Genomic DNA, 19,937 nt, shown 5'->3' with positions numbered 1-19,937 from the left:
CGGTGTCGTGCGGAAGACGGGGTACCTCGGCCCCGAGGGGGCGGGCGGACGGGCGGGCGGGGGTCTCCGGCTGCCGAGAGCAACCCCGAGGAGTTCACGGGATTTTTCCTTCTTCTCTCCTCCTTCTCCTCCTCTCTCCTCCTCCTCCGCCCTCCTCCTCCTCCTCCTCCCCCCGCTGCTCCGCCCGCTCCCCTTCCCGCGGCGGGCCGGCGGCCGCAGCAGACGCCGCGCTGCCGTGAGGATGCCGCAGCTGCCGGGGGCCGGGGGCGGCGGGGGGGACCCGGAGCTCTGCGCCACCGACGAGATGATCCCCTTCAAGGACGAGGGGGACCCCCAGAAAGAGAAGATCTTCGCCGAGATCAGCCACCCCGAGGAGGAGGGCGACCTGGCCGACATCAAGTCCTCCCTCGTCAACGAGTCCGAGATCGCCCCCGGCGCCAACGGGCACGAGGTGCGCGGCCGCGGGGGCTCCGCGGGGCGCGGGGTGCCGGCGGGAGGGAGCTGCGGAGGGGCACCGGGGAAACGTTTCCCATGGGAACAGAGATCGTTCTACCCCGAATCCTGTCTCCAGAGGTGCGCCGGGCAGAGCTCCTTCCGCGCTTCGGCCCGGGATGAGAAAGTTGCCGCGAGTTCCCCGACGGTGCGGTGGTATTAGACCTCAAGCAGCCATGAAATTTCCTCAGTAAAATCAGCGGGGTCGGAGCGTTAGCTGTAAACTCTTTAAGGGATTTGCATAAAACTGTTAGGGAAGAAATTCCCGACTCTAAAATAACTTCGGGGCGAGCGGGGAGCCTGCCTTTTAAAAAATTTTGTTTAATTTTTTTCTTTTTCTTTTTTTTTTTTTTTTTTTATTTTCTTTCTTTTTTCCCCCTAAACATCTGCTAAGGAGGGCAACCTGATTTTCATTATTATTTTTGGTATCTTTTTACCAGGAGCGTTTTGACCGCCAGAGCGCCAAATATTTTCCATAAATGATCCACTTCCATTAAATGCAGGGTGCTTCTGCTAGAAATGGTTTGCAAAGCCCTGTAGTTATTCACGTTGTCATAAAACAATAGTTTACACCAATGATACTGGAACAGTTGCCTTCCAAGCCACTTAGGAGGAAAAAGAAAGATGTTAATCTTGTGCTCTGAAATCCTCTCTTCCTTCAAGAAACTGTAGCAGCGTGTTTGATAAACGAGCATCCATACAATGACTTTTCTTCTTTTTCTTCTTTTCTGATGGTGGATTCCTTGTGGTCAGGTTTCCAGGCAGACTCAAGCACAGGATTCCTACCATGATAAAGGCAGAGAACAACACCCCGAGGAAGGTGAGACTCGCACAGTCCTGTCTTGCAGTTTTGTCCCTCTGTGACCCGCCACACAGTCCTCAAACTGGAACTTGGTTTATTTGGAAAACATAAATTTTATATCTTTTTGGGGGGGGAGGGATACCAAAGTGTTTTCGAAGTGCGTTTAAAAAGCAGATGAACGTGCAGTGCATTTATCTTGAGTGACCAAATGGTATTCCAGTTGTTTAGAAACTGATAAGTAGGCCAAATGGATATTCACTGAAGAAGTAACTATTTTTAGGATGTCACCTTAAATACATTATTTCTTCACTCATACTGTGAAGAAATACAGTGTATTTCTTCAGTGTACAGTTGTCGCCCTCCTCTGCTTTTCCCCATAGCCAAAGTCTGTCACTTAAATCTCCTTTTTCAAATCTAAGTATGGGCAGATCTTGTGCATTTTTTTAAATGTCTCAAATGGTTAATTTCGATTGAGGAACACAGAGGAAGTAGCAAAGTTCATCAAATATCATTTAGGAAGCTGGACACGCATGCAAAGAATGTGTGCTGTGAAGGGTGGGAGATTATGTTTAAAATCAAAAGCTTATCATCTCAAACTAAACCAGATTATAAATTCCATATAAAGACAGACAGAGTCCAGTCCTGGTGCTTTCCAGGACTCTGTGGCCATCTTCCTCCAAATTTGTAATTAAATAGCCTAAAAGCAATGATGTCCATGCTCATTGCATTTGGGCAGTGAGGAGGAGGTGTTCAGCTCTGGATAGTTTTCAGCTCTGCATCTTCTTGAAACCTCACTTTCAAGTAGTGTCCTTGTGGGCATGTAGGTGGGAGACCTGTTCACCCTATTTGCAGGATCTGGATCCAAATACCTTTTTTCCCTACCAGATAGCCTCCCTCACGGGGCTTCCCTCTTGGCTGTAGTACCATGTGTGCTTAACAGCCTCCCTCCCAAATTGTTAGGATCTCCTTCCAAGCACCCCCTGCCCTTTAATTGTTCCCAATGGGCATAGTCAGAATGAATTGTTTGCTGCACACACTGTCTCAGCAAGAGAAGGAAATTACTATATCTAGTTATCACAGCCTTTCCTAACAATGATGTTGGAAACCCATACTGGCAATAATTCTGAACTGACAAATCCTAGAGGCATGTATAAAATTGGGGAAAACTGCTACTTGAGAAATGTGATGTCATTGCTGATGCGTCTACTTTGATTTCAGTGAGTACTAGCAAAATTGCTTATTTTGAGGCTATTCTGTATTTTAAACATAAACTCCTCACTGAGAATACTCGCTATTTTAACAGTTTATGCTTCCTAAAAAAATGTTTTTACAAGTTACTTTGTATCATTTTTCTGTCAGCAGTAATTTCCATGAGTAAGGAAACATTTGCATGTAGAGCATTTTTATATATGCGCAGTACCTGTTTGAGTGCTCTAAATCGTGAGAAATGCATACACGGGGAATAATGTAATCATTGTTTCATCTTCCATAGGAAAGCATCCAGACAATGGCTTATACAGCAAGGGACCATCGTACTCTGGTTATTCTGGGTATATCATGATGCCAAATATGAATAACGACCCATACATGCCTAATGGATCTCTGTCGCCACCCATCCCCAGAACAGTGAGTTATCTCTTCCAAAGGCTGGTTTTGGCAAGCTGGGTTTCCTCCTGTTTGGTCTGCAGAGCCTGTTTACAATGGGGTCTTTTGGCTAGCTTCAGTGACAGTGAAGGTTGAGCTTCTGCTGTTCAGAGCCTCTGTCCAGTGGAGTTTGAGATCTCTTAGAGGTGTTGGTCATGATCACAGTGGAAAAGCTGAGATTAATGTCTGTGAACAGGGCTGGGGGCTTTGGGGAGGGAGCTCTGGTTTACTACTGTAGGATAATGTATGGCAGAATGATGTAAATGCTGTCTTTGTAGTGACTGGGACAGATGTGAATTTTCTGGCTTTAACTCTTTGTTTGTTGAGGAAAATCAAGGGCTGGAAGCAGAACTGCTAAAGTTACATGACAGTAAGATGAGAAGATTGGATTTTTTTTTTTTTTTTTGCTTCAGATGTGGCATTGCTCTTTGCTGATTGATATTTTATTTCCACCATCAGTTGGTCTGCGAGAAGGCTTTATCTATCTGGCAGCATTGCTTTGAAACATACTCTGTATCTTCAGCCAGAAATTGTGAAATGGTCGTTTAGAAATTAATACCAACCATGATGCAGTAGTTACAGCTTTCCCTTACATTGTGGCGACCACTGATTCTTCCAGGTTGGTCCCTCTGTTTCCATTGGTGTAGATTCATGTTTAATGGATTTAAATGTACTTTTAATTCTGGGTAGTCAATCCCCATTTATTTTTGTAAGAGGCATACAGAGCAATGGAGAGGCAGTGTTAAAATGATCTGTGGAAATTATATTAGTAGAACCTGAGAGGAGCGGGAAACGATTTGCTTGTAGGCATCGTGCTGGAAAAATGCCGCCGCCGTTGTGCGTGCTGTGAGAGGAGGAGTTGGATGCTGTTACTTGCCTGTGATAAAGCAGTTTTCCCTCTTACTGGCTCCTAGATTTTTTTCTTGGAGGTCTCTGTCATGCCACTCTGTCATGGCATTGTTTTGCGCTCTGACATTCTTGATTTTTATTCAGGACTGTGGCATTCGACTTCAAAAACAAAAAGAAAGGGGCCTGATCTGTGCTGGTAATTTGACAGCAGCGAAACATGTTAAATTAGTGTATATTTGGAGTCAGAGTGACAGGGTGCTTTGGCACTGCAAAACACATGGATCTGCATTTAAAAGATGCAAAAACTCATGCAATATATCGCTTTCTATAGCTGTGGGGGTTTTTTGTGTATAAATTCCAGTTCAGAGGCCTACAGCCATTTAGGGTGAAGCGTGATGATCACAGTCTGTTGATATTTGTTGTTGTAAACGTTGTTCTACATAAAACTTCCTTTTGGATGTATCATAGGGAAAAGCATGCTGCTTTTCAAGAGGGGATCGAGACTCAAACCTACCCTTTGGGGGACTAGGAAACTTCAGACTTTTTTTTTTACCCCCTCTTTGCCTTCTACCTTCCTAAGAAAGTCCCGAGTGCTGGTGTGTGGCTTAGAACAACAAAATCTAATTTAATTATTCACCGAGGATTTTCTCCATATATGCATACCGTGGGGCTGCCACTCTGTACGGATCTGGCATCAGTGCCCTCAGAATATCATCTTGCAGAGGCTCTTGAGGAACTGCCCTTTGTGGGTGTGGTGGAGGGGAGGAAGGGGGGAAAACGCGTCTTGTTTTTAATTGCAGAGCTGCCTGCTGAACATCTGAGGGGCTAATTTAGTTCGGCGCTGCTCTTGCATGTTACAGCAGCACCGCTGTTTCAATAAAACAGTGCTGTTGCAGGGCTGCAATGTTGACATAAGCCCGGAGTTCTTTCAGTTTAACCACAAGGCTACACGCTTGAGTTATTAAATAATTTTTTTGTTTAATTGAACTGTAATCTTTGCTAGGCTCGGTGCTGACAGTTGGGTTTTAAAGCGCGCAGGATCAGAACGCGGCATCGCGGAGGTGACACGCTCGCTGTCCCCGTGCCGGTCCGCGGCTCCGGCGCCGCGCTCACCTCCGCGGGCTCCGGCCGCTGCCTTGCTCTGCCTCCCCTTCCCAGGGCAAGCGGCAGCTGAGCAGCAAGCACCGGAGGCAGAGCTCTCGCCTGGGGTGTCACTGGTCCCCAGCCATTTGTGCCTGGTGTGTACCTGCGCCCTGCTATTTGCATGACAAAGAAGCTTCTTGTTGATGCATCTGTTGCCTGGAGGTGTTAGCCGGGATTAAAAAGGCGCCCTGGGGCGCTGAATCTTTTTTTCCACCTTGGAAGGACCTGCTGGCTGCAAACTGCCCCGGGGATGCACCCCTGGGGAACTGCGTCCAGACGCAGGGCAAGGACCATCTATGAGAAGGGAGAGCAAAGCTTTCCTGGAAAGGGAAAAAAGTTACTTTCATCACCATATGTAGAGAGGGAGGAAAAAAAAGCCTTTCCTTTTTTTTTTTTTTAAAAAGGCACATGCTTTAAAAGCTTGCTTTGTACAATTAAAAGTAGAAATCTGTAGTCGGACACAGCTTGCCTAATAAACCATAATAAAAAAAAAAATAGAAGTCTAATTTCAGTGCAGCTTTTGGAAGGAAGAGAATGTTTGACAAGGATTCAAAATCTTCCAAATTCTGCTGTTGTTAGAGAGTTCTCGTCTTCCCCATTCTCTTCCTCAATTTTTTTTTAAATTTTCTTATTTTACCGGCAGCCGATTTGCTATTTATTTCCAAGTTGTATTAGTGGGAGCAGGAGAGTGTGAATTGCAAGTTCAGGTCGGAGCCTGGTGCCGCAGTTCGTGTTCTTATCAGATGGGTGGGTGAGTGGAGAAGCAGCAGTGGGTTGGTGGCTGCAGGAGCAGTGGCAGGTGAGGGTGCCAGACCGCAGGAGCACCTGGTGAATGTGCATCCTGTGTGCTGAGATAGCTCTCGGTGGTTTCTGAGCCTCGCAGGGCGCTGAAGATGGGAGATGAAGGCAGCTGTTTGTTTTCTATCATGTGGGGGTTTTTCCCTTTGGTTAACAAGACTAGTTTTGGGGTGGCGAAGCTTTCTTGACTGTTTGATGGGAACGTGGGAACAGAGGAAGTGACTGAAGAAAGATCATTTCTCCATGTTTTAAATTCATCCAGAAGATAATTTTGGATTTATTTCTCATTCCCCATGAGTTAAACTTCCTATGGAAAGATAGGGGATTTCTGCAACCGACTTTTTGTCTGTGTTCTTGGGGTCCGGGTTTCTTTCTTCCTGCCTCTCTGTAGCAGCTGGATGTGTTAAATAGGTCGGAGGATACAATGTATAAGCATGTTATGGCAACTTGCACAATGCAGCATATCTGAAAATGACGAGGAATTCTTTCAAGAGAGTTGGATTGCTAGGAACAACGCAGGACTAGCCCAAATTTTGGATATTCCTTGTGTGTTTCTGCATGGCAGGGGGTATGGAGGTAGTTCCCATCTTGAAGAGCTGATGTCCCAGGAGATTTAGAGGATAATATGGGCAGAAGGAAGGATGAGGGTAGAAATAGCAAAAATGAGAGGCTGTGGAGCCTCAGTGAAGGTTTTGTTTCCCTGGCTTTATCTTCTGTTCCTCTGAAAGCAGCCTGATTCATTCCCTTGTGGGGAAATTTTGGAGCCCCAAGGGGAATGTATGGGAGCTGCAGAAGGATACAAACCTGATTTTTCACTGTTGTTTTTTCCTGAGAATTTGCTTCTTCTCACTGTGCAGTTGTAGGGAATTGCTGGGAGCTGTGGCCAGCTGAAACCTCCCTGGCCCAAAATGAAATAGGCTTTCACAGTGCAGAAGTTGTGGCTCGGCTCCTGCTCCCGTGTCACCCAGCAGAAACCTTTGCTCTGCTTCCCAAGCTGCCATTGGAGCAGGATGCTCTGGGGCTTCAGGCAGCTGTGGCCCTGCCACAGATGTCTCTCTTCCCTCCGCAACCCCAGGCCCGTGCCTGAGGAAATGGGCAGCTTTGTGAGGGGCTCCACAGGCCAGAGCTGCTTATCCAACACCAACGCTCTGCAGCTTCACCCCGTGCAGCTGAATGGTGCCGATTAACTCCTTAAATAACTTTGAAATCAAGCACACAGGAGCACAGAGCTTCCTGGCTGTATGGAAGCGGAACTTGATGGAGTGTATTAGCATTCGCCCAGGGAGGAATTTTAGCATTGTTTTCTGAGTAGCTCAGTGAGTCCTGCCAAATGGCAGCAGGAAAGAAGAGGAATCTGCTCAGCCCCAATAGTGGCACCTCATTGCTACAAACAAACGTGTCTCTCAGCTGCTCTGACTCAAGCAATCACAGCTGATCAGTCTAAGGCAGTCAGGCTGCTGTGAAACATAAACCCATGCCGTGAATGGTCATGGGATGAGTTTTGGTGGTGTTTTCTTTCTCCCACGTAATGAATCCTCCATTCGGAAAAGGGGCAGAAGAAGTTAACACACTAGCTCTAGGTTGTCCTTATCTGAAGTTTGGTCTGGCTGCTCCTAATCAGAGCTCCAGGCTGAGTCTTAGGTATATAGTTCATTGTTACTGTGATCTTTGGCACAAGCTAGTGAAGAGAACACCTTTTCAGCTTTTGTTGCTTCCTCCTTGTCACATTGATGCAATTAACAAATCTATGTAATTGTGGATTGGTAAGGGGAAAACAAAATGTTCTCCTGATGTGTCAGTGCAGAGGCAGTAATTGTGTGTGTGTGTGGCTTGAGCAGAGGCATTATCAAAAACCCCACCCATTGCAAATCATCAAAGTTGGAGCTTTTGTATAGCAATACATGTCTGTGTTTACATCCTAAATATCCCTTTTTTTCCCCAAACATTTAGGAGCTGATTCAATATAAACTTTAAATGGTAGAGCTGCTGCTTACTTTTTAAAGTGGTTTAAGCAAAATGTCATTCCTGTCTCTTTTCCAACTTAATCCCAGCCCAGAAAAAATGTTAATAAGAATAGCTTGTTATGGGCTGCAAGTGCCAAGGAGGATATGGCTCAAGAAGAAAGCCTGAAGCTCCACAGGTTCAGGCATCAAAAGAGGAAAAGGCTTTTTCCAGATAGTTGCCGCGCTGCATGCCTGCAGGCATTGAAAAGCCTGGGTACCGCAGGCCTGGCTTCTCTGGAGTACTTAACTTCTGTTTATAGTTAGCGAAAATGCCTCCTGATATGGGAAGGAAATAACCCACACAAAAGCATTTTACTGCTGCTTAATATTTCTGAAGTCCTATCAGAGGCATGTGCTTTTTTTTCTTTTTTGCTAGTGGTAAAACATCATGTCTTTCAGGAAGACAAAGAGACAAACGTGCAAGAGTCCATTTTAATACAGACACCGAACACTGTGTGTGTGTGTGTCCTGCTGTAATCTCCTGTGCTGCTCTCACATGGATGGACCCTGACCCAGTGTCTCTCTGGTTCAAGGGAAGCACTGCTGGGAGCCAGGCAGTCTGTCCTTGCCCTGGTCGAGTCAGGTTGTCCTCTGTTTGTGTCCGTCCCGCTGCTGCAGGGAAGCCATGTGCTGTGATGCTCCAACTGTGCGGATGTGGCTCCCATTTACCCCAAACTGCCCTGTCCAGGATGGCAGACATTTCTCTCCAAGCTGGTTTTGGTTGTCAGATATGTTTGGGGTGAGGACACTTCTCGTCTGGCTCTTGGGTTTGGTCCCTTTCTGCAGGACACTGGCATGCTGCTCCTGCCCCAGACTTGGGGATTAGTGTCTCTGTTGCTTCAGCCCTTCATAAGCATTAGATTCACTTAAGAAAATTGCACTCAGAATAACTTAATCTAGCAACCCAGTGGCTTCTATTTGAGACTTGGATCTTGTGGATATGTTTATTTAGTTTGGGATTCCCACTTCAAAGGAATCTGTCCTCTCAGCAAGAAAGTGATTGAGCGCTTAAATAAAAATGTATTCATTGAATCTTCGGGATTGAACTAAAAGTGCAATAGGGAGTTAACATGTACACCAACTGTGCTAATCAGTCAGGGATTGCTTGCTCTCCTAAAGGGGAAGAAAAGGGGTCTGAACTGCCCAAGGAAAAATGGCTGGCCTTCCGTGGCTTCTGGTGGTGATGTTGCTTGCTGGGGCTTCAGATGGAGGATGAAGGAACTGGAATATCTTCACCTGTGATCTTCAAAGTTACCAAATCCCTTGTGCAGAAGAGCATTTTAACAGAGCTGAAAGGTTGACTCAATGATTGTTTATTTTCTTTAAATGGCTGTGGATATAGGTAAGGTTGAGGCATAAAATCAATGGGATGAGTTTAGTCAGCAAAAATAACAAGTGTAAAGTTACGGGGCTTTGATTGAATATTTATAAAATGGGCAGCACAACTTAAAAAGTGAGTGTAGTGCTGTCACCAGCTGTAACACATAAACCAGAGAATTGCTTTGGCTAGGAGTTATTAAGCAAGCCGGAGAGCAGTTAATTCCCAAAAGCACCTGTCTATCCAAGCACTTTCAGTACTCCAGCCCTGTACTTCAAACAGTGCCGCACGAGTCAGCGGGCAGGTCTGCTTCACCCAGACTGGGGCAGGGGAGGGTGTCCCTTGGGAGCAGGGGACTTCATGCAAGTGTTTGCCAAGGAGCAGGGTACATGGGCATGTGCTCATGGTGTGAGGCAGCCCTGGTAATGCTGCTTTGGCAAAGAGCAGCAGAAAGTTGCTTGCGTGACCTTTTTTTTTTCTTTTCCCCTCCTTGTTTTTTGAGTGGGGAAGCTTTAAAGTAGTTTGAAACAGGCTGGTGCTGCACATCCAGCACAGTGCCAGGCTTTGCGTATAACCAGCAGCCCTGCTCTGAGAAACTTGGAAAGTGTGTGAGCTGCAACGAACCTCACAGTGTCAGTACAAGGAGTGAGACTGCACAGAATTGCAAGGCATGATGCTGAAATCCTGTGGATACTGATGACAGCTCAGCTTCACCTGAGGGAGTTGAACAGAGGTGTGGATGGAGTTGCAGTCATTATCCAAAGAAAACCAGTCTGGAAATTGTTTGATTCATGATGTATGTTCAAAAAACAGGGAAAGGGATCATTGGACTTTGGTTGGGCAGTTTTTTTGGCTCAGAGGTGGAGAGCGATGAGCTCTAAAATGCTGTCCCTGTAGGCTCTATATTTCTGAGTAGGCATCCTAGTGACACTGGCTGCTCAGAGCTCTCTCTCTGTAACTGGTCATTTAGCTATGCTATAAGGCCCTGTTTCTTCAATTTTCTGTCTTTTTCTGTGTTTCAAAACTGTCTCAGAGGTTTATCTTTGTGGCCGTCTGTTGTCTCTCCACAGTTCTGGCGTATCTTTTTGCCTTGATCTTTCTTCATCCCTATCAAGTCTTGCATTGGCAAGCTTTGTCTAGCATAAAAAAAGTACAACGTGGAGGTGATGATTACAGGTGTCAACGCTTGTCAAACACAGACCACGGGCTGGGAGAAGGCCTTTTGCCTGCCGATGTGCTAAAACGCAGTTAAACCGTGTCCGGCAATGCAAATGTGTTTGCTTTGTTTAAATGCCACAATCCAGGGATTCGTTGAGGGTCTCTCCTTTCTGAAGTTTGAGTGCTGCTGTATTGGGTTCAGGAAGCTGCAGTTATGAGTGGTCATTGTGTTTTTCCTTGCTCTTTACTTTGCTCCCTGCCAGTCCTGTATTTCCTTCATTGCAGTTCTGTATCATTCCCTTGTGCCCTCGCAGTGAGCAAGGTTCTTGCCACCAAACCGTGTTCTGTCCCACGCTGCAAAATTCCATTGTATATCTTCTTCAATTAGTTTTTACAGGCTGGTTTCATTCTCACATCTGTGCTCTCTCCTCAATTTAGGCTTTGTGGCAGCTTGTTCCATCGTTGTGGTCTGATCAGCAGCACTTCTGTATCTTAAACTGATGAAACGCTTGTGTACAGAGAAGTTGAGGTGAAGCTGGAGAATAGCTGGGCTTGACCCAGTGCAGGGACTCCTCCAAAATGGGGGAGGCTGATATCTCCCCTGAATTAGACCCTGCCAAGTGTAAAAACTGTCCATGTGCTCACATCCAGGTCCTCCTTTCTCAAATTCAAATGTATATGCAGGTTCAGCCTCTTGGGGAGCTTTTGGGAGTGGGGCAGGAGCTCACAGGTGAGTGAGGGTCAGGGTGGGAGCCCAGGGTGATGGGGCAGGCCCAAGTCCCCTCCAGACTGCTGGAGATCACTATGGGAAGGAGCAATGAGCTCACCCAGCTGGCACTGGGAGAGCCAGTGAGGATCTTGAGGAATTAAGCCATACATCGAACATATTGGAATACATTTTTGAAAACTCAAACGATTAAAATAGTTTACTCCCTTAGGATTCCCCTTGTTTGGCTGCCTTCTGACAGTAGCATGCTGGGCTGTATTTTGTCTGGTTTTTACTGCCCAATTACCTCCTGCACACAACTAAATTCAACTTGAAAAAAAAAGTTTCCGATGAACATATTTGATTTGAAAAAAATGTTACTCAAACCCTTCCCTCTTGCACTTTATTTTGTGTCTTAAATACTCTTGTTATAGGAAGAAAAGGAAGCTGTGGTGGATTTAAAGGCAAAAGAAAAGAAATAAAACTTTAAAAAGCTTAACTCTTAAGTGTTTGGATTTTTCAGGTTTTGTTGAGACTTCTTTTTCCTATCTCAGTATTTTGAGAATATTTCTAAGGTAATAGCGCAGTGATCCTGTTTTAGATGTAAATCTTCAGAAGGAAAGATTGGAATAGGAGAACCACAAGAAATGCTAATTTATTAGGTGACTCCCTAGACAGTTTGACAGCAATATTGCAAACACTTTTTTTTTTTTATAACTGGCAAATATAATCTTCTTATCAGAGTGACCTGTAAGAGGATGACTTCATACTTTGTAATAAGGAAATATTAAGAGACTGTAGAAGAGCTGGTCAAACACTGTCTTGAAACATTTTTTAGTTCAAGGGTGCTTCCAAAACAACTTGTGTAGGGAGCTTTCCTCTTTTTTCTGACACTTTAAATCCTCCCTTTTATTGCTTTTTCTTTCCAAGGATATGTGTGTAAGTGAGAATAATGCAGGCTAATGGGGCAGAACAATAAATGTTCAGTAGGGAAACGTGGTTGAATCAAAGCCAGTTCAGAAACGCCGTGTTTGGGGCACAGGCAGACTTCCTAGGAGAAGGAGATCTCAGCGGTGGGTTTGTGAAGCTTGTCTTCCAGGACTCCAAGTAAATACAGTCAGAAAATTACACAGTAGTGCTTACTGCACAAACATGCCCTCCTCCATCAAATGAATCTCTCTGGCCAGCATCTAGTGGACAAATTATTTTTCAGGTTCAGTCAGCAGAAGAGCCTACAGGTGGGTGTTTCATTTTTCTTCTGGAGGTGGCATGTCACAGCCCAGGAGCCCCTAGCTGATGTTGGCCTTTGTTGTGTTACCTGTGCTTCCTCTCTCTCCTCTGCTGGGTTCTCCCAGGAGGGGTTTTGGCTGGTTAAGCCAGTGGCTGAGATTTGATCCTCGGAGGTTAAGCCAGGAATGGCAGAGGTGCCTGTGGTAACATAAGTGCTGCTGGTAAGTTATAGCTATTTTGGGGCTGGAGGAAAAGTTTGTGCCTGTGCAATTAAGCATGAAATAGGTAAATTCTGTGTATAATTGCCCAGCCTAGAGTGTAGCACAAGGACGTGACCCGTGGAAATTGCGGTGTGTCAGTGACTGCTGGCAGATTCCTGGGAAGTATCCCTGGTGCCCATGCTGGCACTGGGGTTATGTGTGTGTTTGTGTGTGTGGATGTCTTCTGCTTCCCCCCACTCCACTCCCAAAAGCAAAGGCACAGTCTGGGAGGAGACTTCTGCAAATGAGGACCTGAAAAAGCAACATTTGTTCGGAGCCTTAGAGGAAGGTGATGGCAGAGGTGGGAATAAAATCCGTATTTCCTGAGTTCACTTTGGGAATTCACCTGAAAGACAGCTCACTTCTAAACATATGGTTCTTAGGTTGGTTTTGGTCTTAGGTTTTTTAATGAAAGCAAATGAGAAGTCTGAGAAAGTAAAAACTGAGATATGTGCGGTGGAGGGAGGGAAAATAAGACGATTGAAGCCAGTGCAGATAGGAAGAAAGTTTGTGTCAGTGCTAGCTGTGGCTGTGTTTCATACCTAGCCTTTGAATGGAGAAGCAAACAATCTACTGAAGTTTCTAAATAAAAGCAAGAAGTGGCCTAAGAAAATTAGCCCAAAAAATGTTTTGTCAAAAAACAAATTTTGTTTTTTCTCATTTTACCTCCCTGCCACACAATAGTACCCATATCTTCTCGCTTGGTTTTCTGTTTGCTCTTTCCCCTGCAGGGGAGCAGGCTGTTTGCCCTCAGCATCATTATTTTCATCCCCCACTTTTGTCTCCTTCCCTCTCAGAAGTTCAGTGCAAACACAATTAGATAACGAGCACGGTGCGCTCCCTCTCCTGGGAACCTGCCATTGATTCACAGCCCTTGCGCACAATGTGCTGGGAATGACCAGCCAGGTTTTTCTGTCAGCTGCCCTGGCACCGGCCTGATGGGACTTTTGTTGTTTACTGTAGGGATGGGAAGATCTCAGAGCAGCTTTTTGGGATGGCAGCTCGGCAGCAATGGCACCTGTCTTCCTCTTCCAGCCGTGGTGGGCACCAGCCATGGCCTCAGTGATGTCCGAGCCCTGTGCCTCGGCAACCTCTGGTGGGAAGAATGGTTTGTGAGGAGGTGCCGGCTCATTTGCAGCTGGAAGCTTTAAACTTTTTCCTGGACATCCTGAAATATCTTCTATTTTAATACACTACAGTGCAGCCAGGCTGTGTTCACTGGAGCACAGCTCTCAGTTTCCTAGCTGTGCTCCCTGAGCGGTGTGCCCCAGTGCCATTGCCCTACCAGGGTTAGCCAGGTCATCTGTGGCGTTTTCTTTTGTTTCTTCACACCTCTGTAGCCACAGCTGATAAACACTGTGGCCACAGCGGGTGGCTGCACGGTCCCCAGCACCACAGCCACGCTTAAAACTCAGTTTGTTGTGGTCCTGCAGGTAGTCACTTTGAAGGGATTTCAGTTCCTGATTTCAGGAGCGGGTGAGGTTGGTTGTCAGGGCCGCTGGCTCTCACTAATGCGGTTAGCAAAGGATCCTGCATGAGGAGAAGCTGTGCCTCTGCCTGGGCACGGAATGCCGCCTGTGCAGGTTATGGAGTGGGCTGCACGGGGTGAAAACCTGGCAGACAGCCTTCAGGTGCCTCTTCTGGGCTAAATAGTGTCTCTTGAATTTCACTGAATAGCTACAAAATAGGAGCAAGCTTTCGAGAAAAAGTATCAAGTAGCAAGTGAATCCTCTGTAAACGAACACAAAAGTCCCCGGAAGGGAAAAATTAGCAGTAATTACAGTAAAACATACTTTTTCATCGTAGTAATGGTTTGATGTTGAAAGGTAGGGTTGCAGCATCATGTAAAAGTTATTTTTCTGCTGTGTCTTCATAGTAGTGAGTGTTTTGGAGACCTTTGCAATGCTATGCATGTTACTTGCTCAGTTTTTGGAGGCTGGCATTCGTTTCCAGATACTTGACACTGCTTGTGGGATAGGCAGAAGTTGATTTAGCTGTCCTGCAGATAATGGCAGCAGATCCCTCTGTTTACAGTGATGGCTGCAGCTCCCTGTATCTTTCCACCCTTTCCTCTGTGTTTCTTTATGAGCATCCCTCTGCTTATCAGAATGAACACCAGAGCCACAAAGAATTAGTCCTGATTTTAAAAAGCAGGCTGTGCAGAGGAAGCAGTAAATTTGTTAGGGATGGCAGGAGAGTAGAGGGAGGAAAAACTCCAAAACCTTGGATTACATCAGAAAAGACTTCTGTCTTGATACTAAAAAAATGATAAGCTTTTACATCTTGGAAAAGAGCTTGCTAGGTTTGACTCTAATTTCAGCCTCAGTATGGTTAGTGTGTAAAGGAACAGTCAAAGTGAAAATGAGACAGTTTCCCAGCCTTGAAATGACAGGGACGTAAGCTCTGAGTCCATAGGGAGGGAGGCCAGATCCCTTTGCTGTTGTCTTTGAGTCGGGGTTTTAATGACTACAGGGAGGAAAGGGGTGTTAGTACAGCAGAACAAAAACGATACAGCTAAGAGGAAATTATTTTTATTGCTAATACATGAGTGCTCGTAATGTTTAATTCTTTACAGCTTATGCTTTATTTGCACATTCTTCCTTCCTGAGCACTCCGCACAGTAGCGGCAGGACCGTAGTTCAAAATTACTGCTCTTAAAGGCTCCTGTTCAGTGGTTTTACCATGAATAAAAATATTTGTCAAAGTTGCCCTGGTGCTCAGACTGGGCAGCACATGCACACAGAATGGTTCAGCTCCTGTGCACTCCTGGGCTCTTGCTTTTCACATCCTCCTTATCCTCCCTCCTTTCTGCTGATAGCTTTTTAAAGTTTCCTGGAAATATTTTTTCAGGGTAATGTGGATGTACATTTAATTAAAATTCAGGACAGTCTTTTCTTGATAGAAATTTACTTTTATTTTCACCAGCAAAGCCAGTTGAAGAGAGAGAAGGAGCGTGGGAGCATTTGATGCCCCTGAAAACCATATTGTGGCAAGAGTAGTTTTAAGGCAGCCCAAGAATTGTCTGCATAACTGGAGGAGAGAAATGCTTGAATGAAGCTTTGCAGTATTTTATCGTTTTAGGTCGTTATTTAGGCTAGTTAATGGAGATTTAGTGTTTGCCATGTGCTGTGTGTCTGGTTTAAGGTAGGTGAACTACTGTCAGTTTGCTACAAGGAGCTGCAGAGGGGAGACAATAGACTGGGCATCTGCATTATTTTCCCTGCATCAGGTGCTAAAAGTCACTAAATGTACTGTGAGTCACAATATTTTTTCCCGATTTGACTCGCTTGCCCAATCGTATTTTTACTTCAGCCTTTAGGCTTGAAAAAGCATGTGCATAATCAGTTCATTTTGTGTGGTCTAGGCTATAAAAATGCCCCCTCTGTTCTTTCCATATGAAAAACGTGTTTTTAATTTTGGGGAACTTATATAATTTTCTGTGCTTTCTTTTGTATCTCAGATTAAAAACAAATGCTCCCTTCCCCTAACTTTGCATGTTCCAATTATGGAGTTGTGAAAATAAGTCATCCTTCAGCTTTTGTTACTTTAAAACAGCTATCGGTGATGTCAGAGTCAATACTAAAAGCATTAAGAATGCTGGCAGAATGTAATGCAGCTGCAATCCAACATGATGTTGGAAATGGGGTTGAGAGCATAAAGGCTTTCCATATTCCCAGGGCGCACAACTGCTCGCGGCCTTGGCTTTGATCTCTTCAAAGGCTGCTGCCTCCTCCTAGATGGAGAGACTTGGCTGCCACTCGCTCGCATTGAAAAAAGGCAGAGGTCTCTATTCAGGCAGAAATCAATCACTGTGCAGAAACAATTATGTGTAATTCAACCATCATGAAAACAGGGTGAGATTATGGGTTTGTTACCTGAGTGACTGCGTGGAGATGGGGAGCAGCGGACGCGGGAGTCCTGCTGACATGCCACATCTTGATGACAATTATAGACACATGAATGATGTGGCGGGCGGGGGCGGCAAGATGACAAATGCTGGTCACGCTGTCCAGCAGAGCAGAAAATGAGGTTACAATTGGGAGATAATGTTTGCATATGTAACCATATTTCAGCAAGCTGGGCAACTTCAGGGAATAGCAGAGAGTGGCGATCGTAAACAAAGTCCGTGTGTGCCATGACTATTGGCTTTCCACGATACAGAAATGTGCATGTGCAGTGAGAAACCCCTGTGCCACGTCCCAAGGAGCTGCTTGTTTAAAAGAGCCCGGAGGCATTTTTGTCCGGGGGGGGTGGGGGGAGGGAAGGATTGCCTGGGAAAAGGAGAAATCTCCAGAGTTTGGCCCTCAGAAGGCAGAGGAAGCAAGCAGAACTCCATCTCCATTGCTTGGTGTCTCGGGATGGGGTGGCATTAACGTGGCAATGAGCGATGGCTGTTTATGGCGGCTCTGTCTCCTGCCCTCCCCTCCCAGCGGGGATTTTCACTGGCCTCATGGCAGCGCATCTCTGAGCGAGAGCATTTCTACATTTGCATGGTAACATTTTGGCTGCAATAGGCTGTTGGTAGTGTGACGTGATGCTCAAAATATCTTCTGATGTATGATGGCCTCCTTTAATTAAGAACTTTTTTTTTTCTTCCCCTGAGTGGTAAGCACTCAGTGGTAAGCACTAGCTGTCTGTCTTTAAAAAGGGAACTGGCATGTGCAGTATCTGCCATGAGAATGTTTATTTAAAATATTATTGCTTATAAAGTCTCAAAATAGTTTTCCTCCCCAAAAGGCAAAATAAAACACAGATGACTGATTATAAAATGGTATCCCTGCTCACTTTGGTACACAGGATGAGCTTTACCTTTTATACTGCTTGGGCTTAGACATCAGAGGCGCAAGAAGCTGCTTTGAGTTACAGATCTTCAAACAATAAGTCAAAACAAAAAATCAATCCCTCCAGTCCCTGGGTGCAGTTAGCTAAAGATAAAAGAGAAAAATAAAGTTATGCTAAAGCAGATAGAGGAAAGGAACAGATATGCCAAGGAAACACAGAGGACAAGTGCAGAGTTGAAGTGGGCCTAGTGTGAGCCAACATCAATGAATTTTTATCTTATCAAAAAGTTTTAGGGTTGCCAATTCTTTTCAAACTGGATCCACTCTGCTCCAGGGCTGCCTGAAGCGTTGTCTTCAATAAAAATTGCTTCTCCCTACCCCCCGCATACCTCCCTCTCACTCCTAAATGTAATCACATGCAGGGATTAGGCTGCACCTCACTCAAGGTATGAAACTTTACTGCAGACTTCAACAGTAAATCGAGGACTCTAATAATCTCTTGTTATTACAAATGTGAGCTGAGATTTCTTTTTCAGTATTTGGTGAAAGATGCATAATCTAAAAAGAAGTAAAACTGTTTCCTTCTGGGGTTATTCCCCCCCACCCCGCCTCCCAGTAAATTTAAATTACAAAGGAATTTTTAAAATAGATTTTTTAAAATTGGAGTTCTTTAACATTTTTTCATAGCTCTTTCATGAAAATTTCTATGTCAGTTAACTGCCTTTATTGAATCAAGTGTGTGGCTTAAGCCTTAACCTATAAAGAGGAAAGCATTGCACCTCAGTGTTGTGATATGCGACCCAAATCCCTCTGTTTGTCTCTTCAGGGCTGACATCTTAGGGGTCTAATCAAGCCAAAAAAAGCTTTTTTTTTTTTGAAAAGAAATCTGTTGGCTTTGACCTTTTTCTGCTTTCTTGTATATTTTGGCGTGTTTATAATAGGGGTGAGCACGTGTTTGTGTACTGTTGGGAGGAGCTCAAGTGTCCCTTGGCATCAGAACAGCTGGTGCTGGTGCCTGGCCATGGACACATAAGAGGCAGAGAGGAGATGGTAATGCTTCAAGCAATAGCTAGAGAAAACATACCTATCCAAGCAAAAGTGAATAACAGACCCAGGTTGTACATTGCCTTCAAAAAATACCTGGAGTGAACAGATAGTCAAAGGATTTTGGGAAGTCTTGTTGATGCACAACTTCAGCTCAGTAGCTGGTGTCTCAGGGCCTGTTTCCCTGTCTACAGTATGGCATAATATCCATTTCAGAGGTGGGGCAACAGAGCAGAAGAGAAAGAATAAAGGGTTCAAGGTATGCAGATTAAAGAATGCTAAGCCAAGGCTATTGATGTTAGGTCTTGCTCTTCAGTGAGAATTTGAGGGGGCGATTTCAGACTGCTGCCTGGTAAACTGGAGCTGGATCTTCTCACTTCAGGCTGTTGAACTGCTGCCTTTGCTGCTTTGAGAAAAACAGAAGGCACCCTTTTCTACGTGAACAGTTGCATGAGCTGCTACAGAGGTGTTTATGGGATTGTGAACTGAATGGAAAAAGGGTTAGTGAGTATAGATGTTACTGTGAAATATGGTATGGAATACGTGGCCCACGCTGTGAAAAAAAATGGTATCTTTAGTCTCTTGTTTCAATAAGGTGGAAGTTAGTGTAGGTAACTACTTAGAATGAATGTTCAGCCAGTTATTGCCTCAAAAAAACCACATAAAAATCTGCAGCTAGATAATTATTCCCATTCATCTCTGGGTAGATTACATCCTAAAGATAATATTTTTTTAATTGCTTTAATAGTTCTCCTTATGGTTGTCCTCTTTGAAGTGAGGAGCAGCGTGGCATGATACAACAGCAGCGGCTGCACAAGGAGCTGAGCTGAAGCTGAAGGCTGCCCAGCTGCAGCTCGGTGTTGTGGACCTGCTTTTGTCATTTACCAGTTCTGATTTCCTTCAGTTCAGCTGTAGGTGAAGCCTTGTCATCAGTAACTGTCAACCTCTCAAAAGAAAAATTAATGTTTTTGGAGGCAAAAATGGGCTTGGTACTCACAATGCTTGGTATTGGATATAATGCCTGCTGACTAATGTAGTTTTGCAAAAGCCAGTGAGAAGACCAGTGGTCCTTGGGATGGCTGATACAGAGCAGAGACCTGCAAAATAATAATCCTGCCCACATGCGAGGCCTGTGGTGCATTTTGATCTTTTGTGTCCCTCCTGAAGAATGCTATGCACAAGCTGTAAAGAGTGTTGGTTTGAGTCAGGATGAGATTTACAGGGCTTGAGTAGCCCACTCTGAAAGGGAAAGTGCCTTAGCTGGAACTTACCGAATATATTTTGGTTTTTGTGTGTTTATTTGAAGGATTTGTTGAATGGAAGCAAAGGTTGGAGCAGAGGTGCATGGGAACTGCAATGCTCTGCCTGGCCCCTCTGCCCCTCCTGCCCTAGGAAAGCAAGCTTGTACCTAGTTGCTTTGGGAAGCATTTGCCATCTCCCTTTCCCATTTCAAATATTTTGATTGAAGTATCGAAGACAAATGTGTTGATTGGACCTGGTTCCTCTCAGTGTGAGGCTTTTCTTTCTTTGTCTTTTGATCTGGCCTAGCTGAGCATCGCAGCAATAGCAGCTAATTGACTTAGCCTGTGTCAACTGACTGCAGCACAGAGACTGGGTTGTTTCAGCTCTCCCAGTACAGCACGCAGGGGATAAACCCGGTGGCTGAATGCTGTGTCAGGCCAGGTTGGAGCCCGGGCTAAAGGCAGAGC

General features: G+C 45.1%; 1 protein-coding gene across 4 annotated transcripts in view; it reads left to right on the top strand.

Moving 5' to 3' along the window:
• Window positions 1-238: 238 nt before the first annotated feature.
• LEF1 (lymphoid enhancer binding factor 1) overlaps window positions 239-19,937 on the top strand; it is a 70,132-nt gene continuing 50,433 nt past the window's right edge. For all 4 annotated transcript variants that reach the window (XM_063156464.1, XM_063156465.1, XM_063156462.1 and 1 more), the window contains exons 1-3: window positions 239-451; window positions 1,246-1,312; window positions 2,787-2,920. In XM_063156464.1, the coding sequence (XP_063012534.1) occupies window positions 242-451; window positions 1,246-1,312; window positions 2,787-2,920 (411 nt within the window). In that variant the 5' untranslated portion in view covers window positions 239-241. The remainder of the gene's footprint in view (window positions 452-1,245; window positions 1,313-2,786; window positions 2,921-19,937) is intronic.

This window comes from Melospiza melodia, chromosome 5, assembly GCF_035770615.1.
Source record: "Melospiza melodia melodia isolate bMelMel2 chromosome 5, bMelMel2.pri, whole genome shotgun sequence".
In the NCBI taxonomy this organism is placed as follows: Eukaryota; Metazoa; Chordata; class Aves; order Passeriformes; family Passerellidae; genus Melospiza; species Melospiza melodia.
The sequence above is the reverse complement of the archived record's forward strand: the minus strand, read 5'-3'. Positions and strand labels throughout refer to the sequence as shown.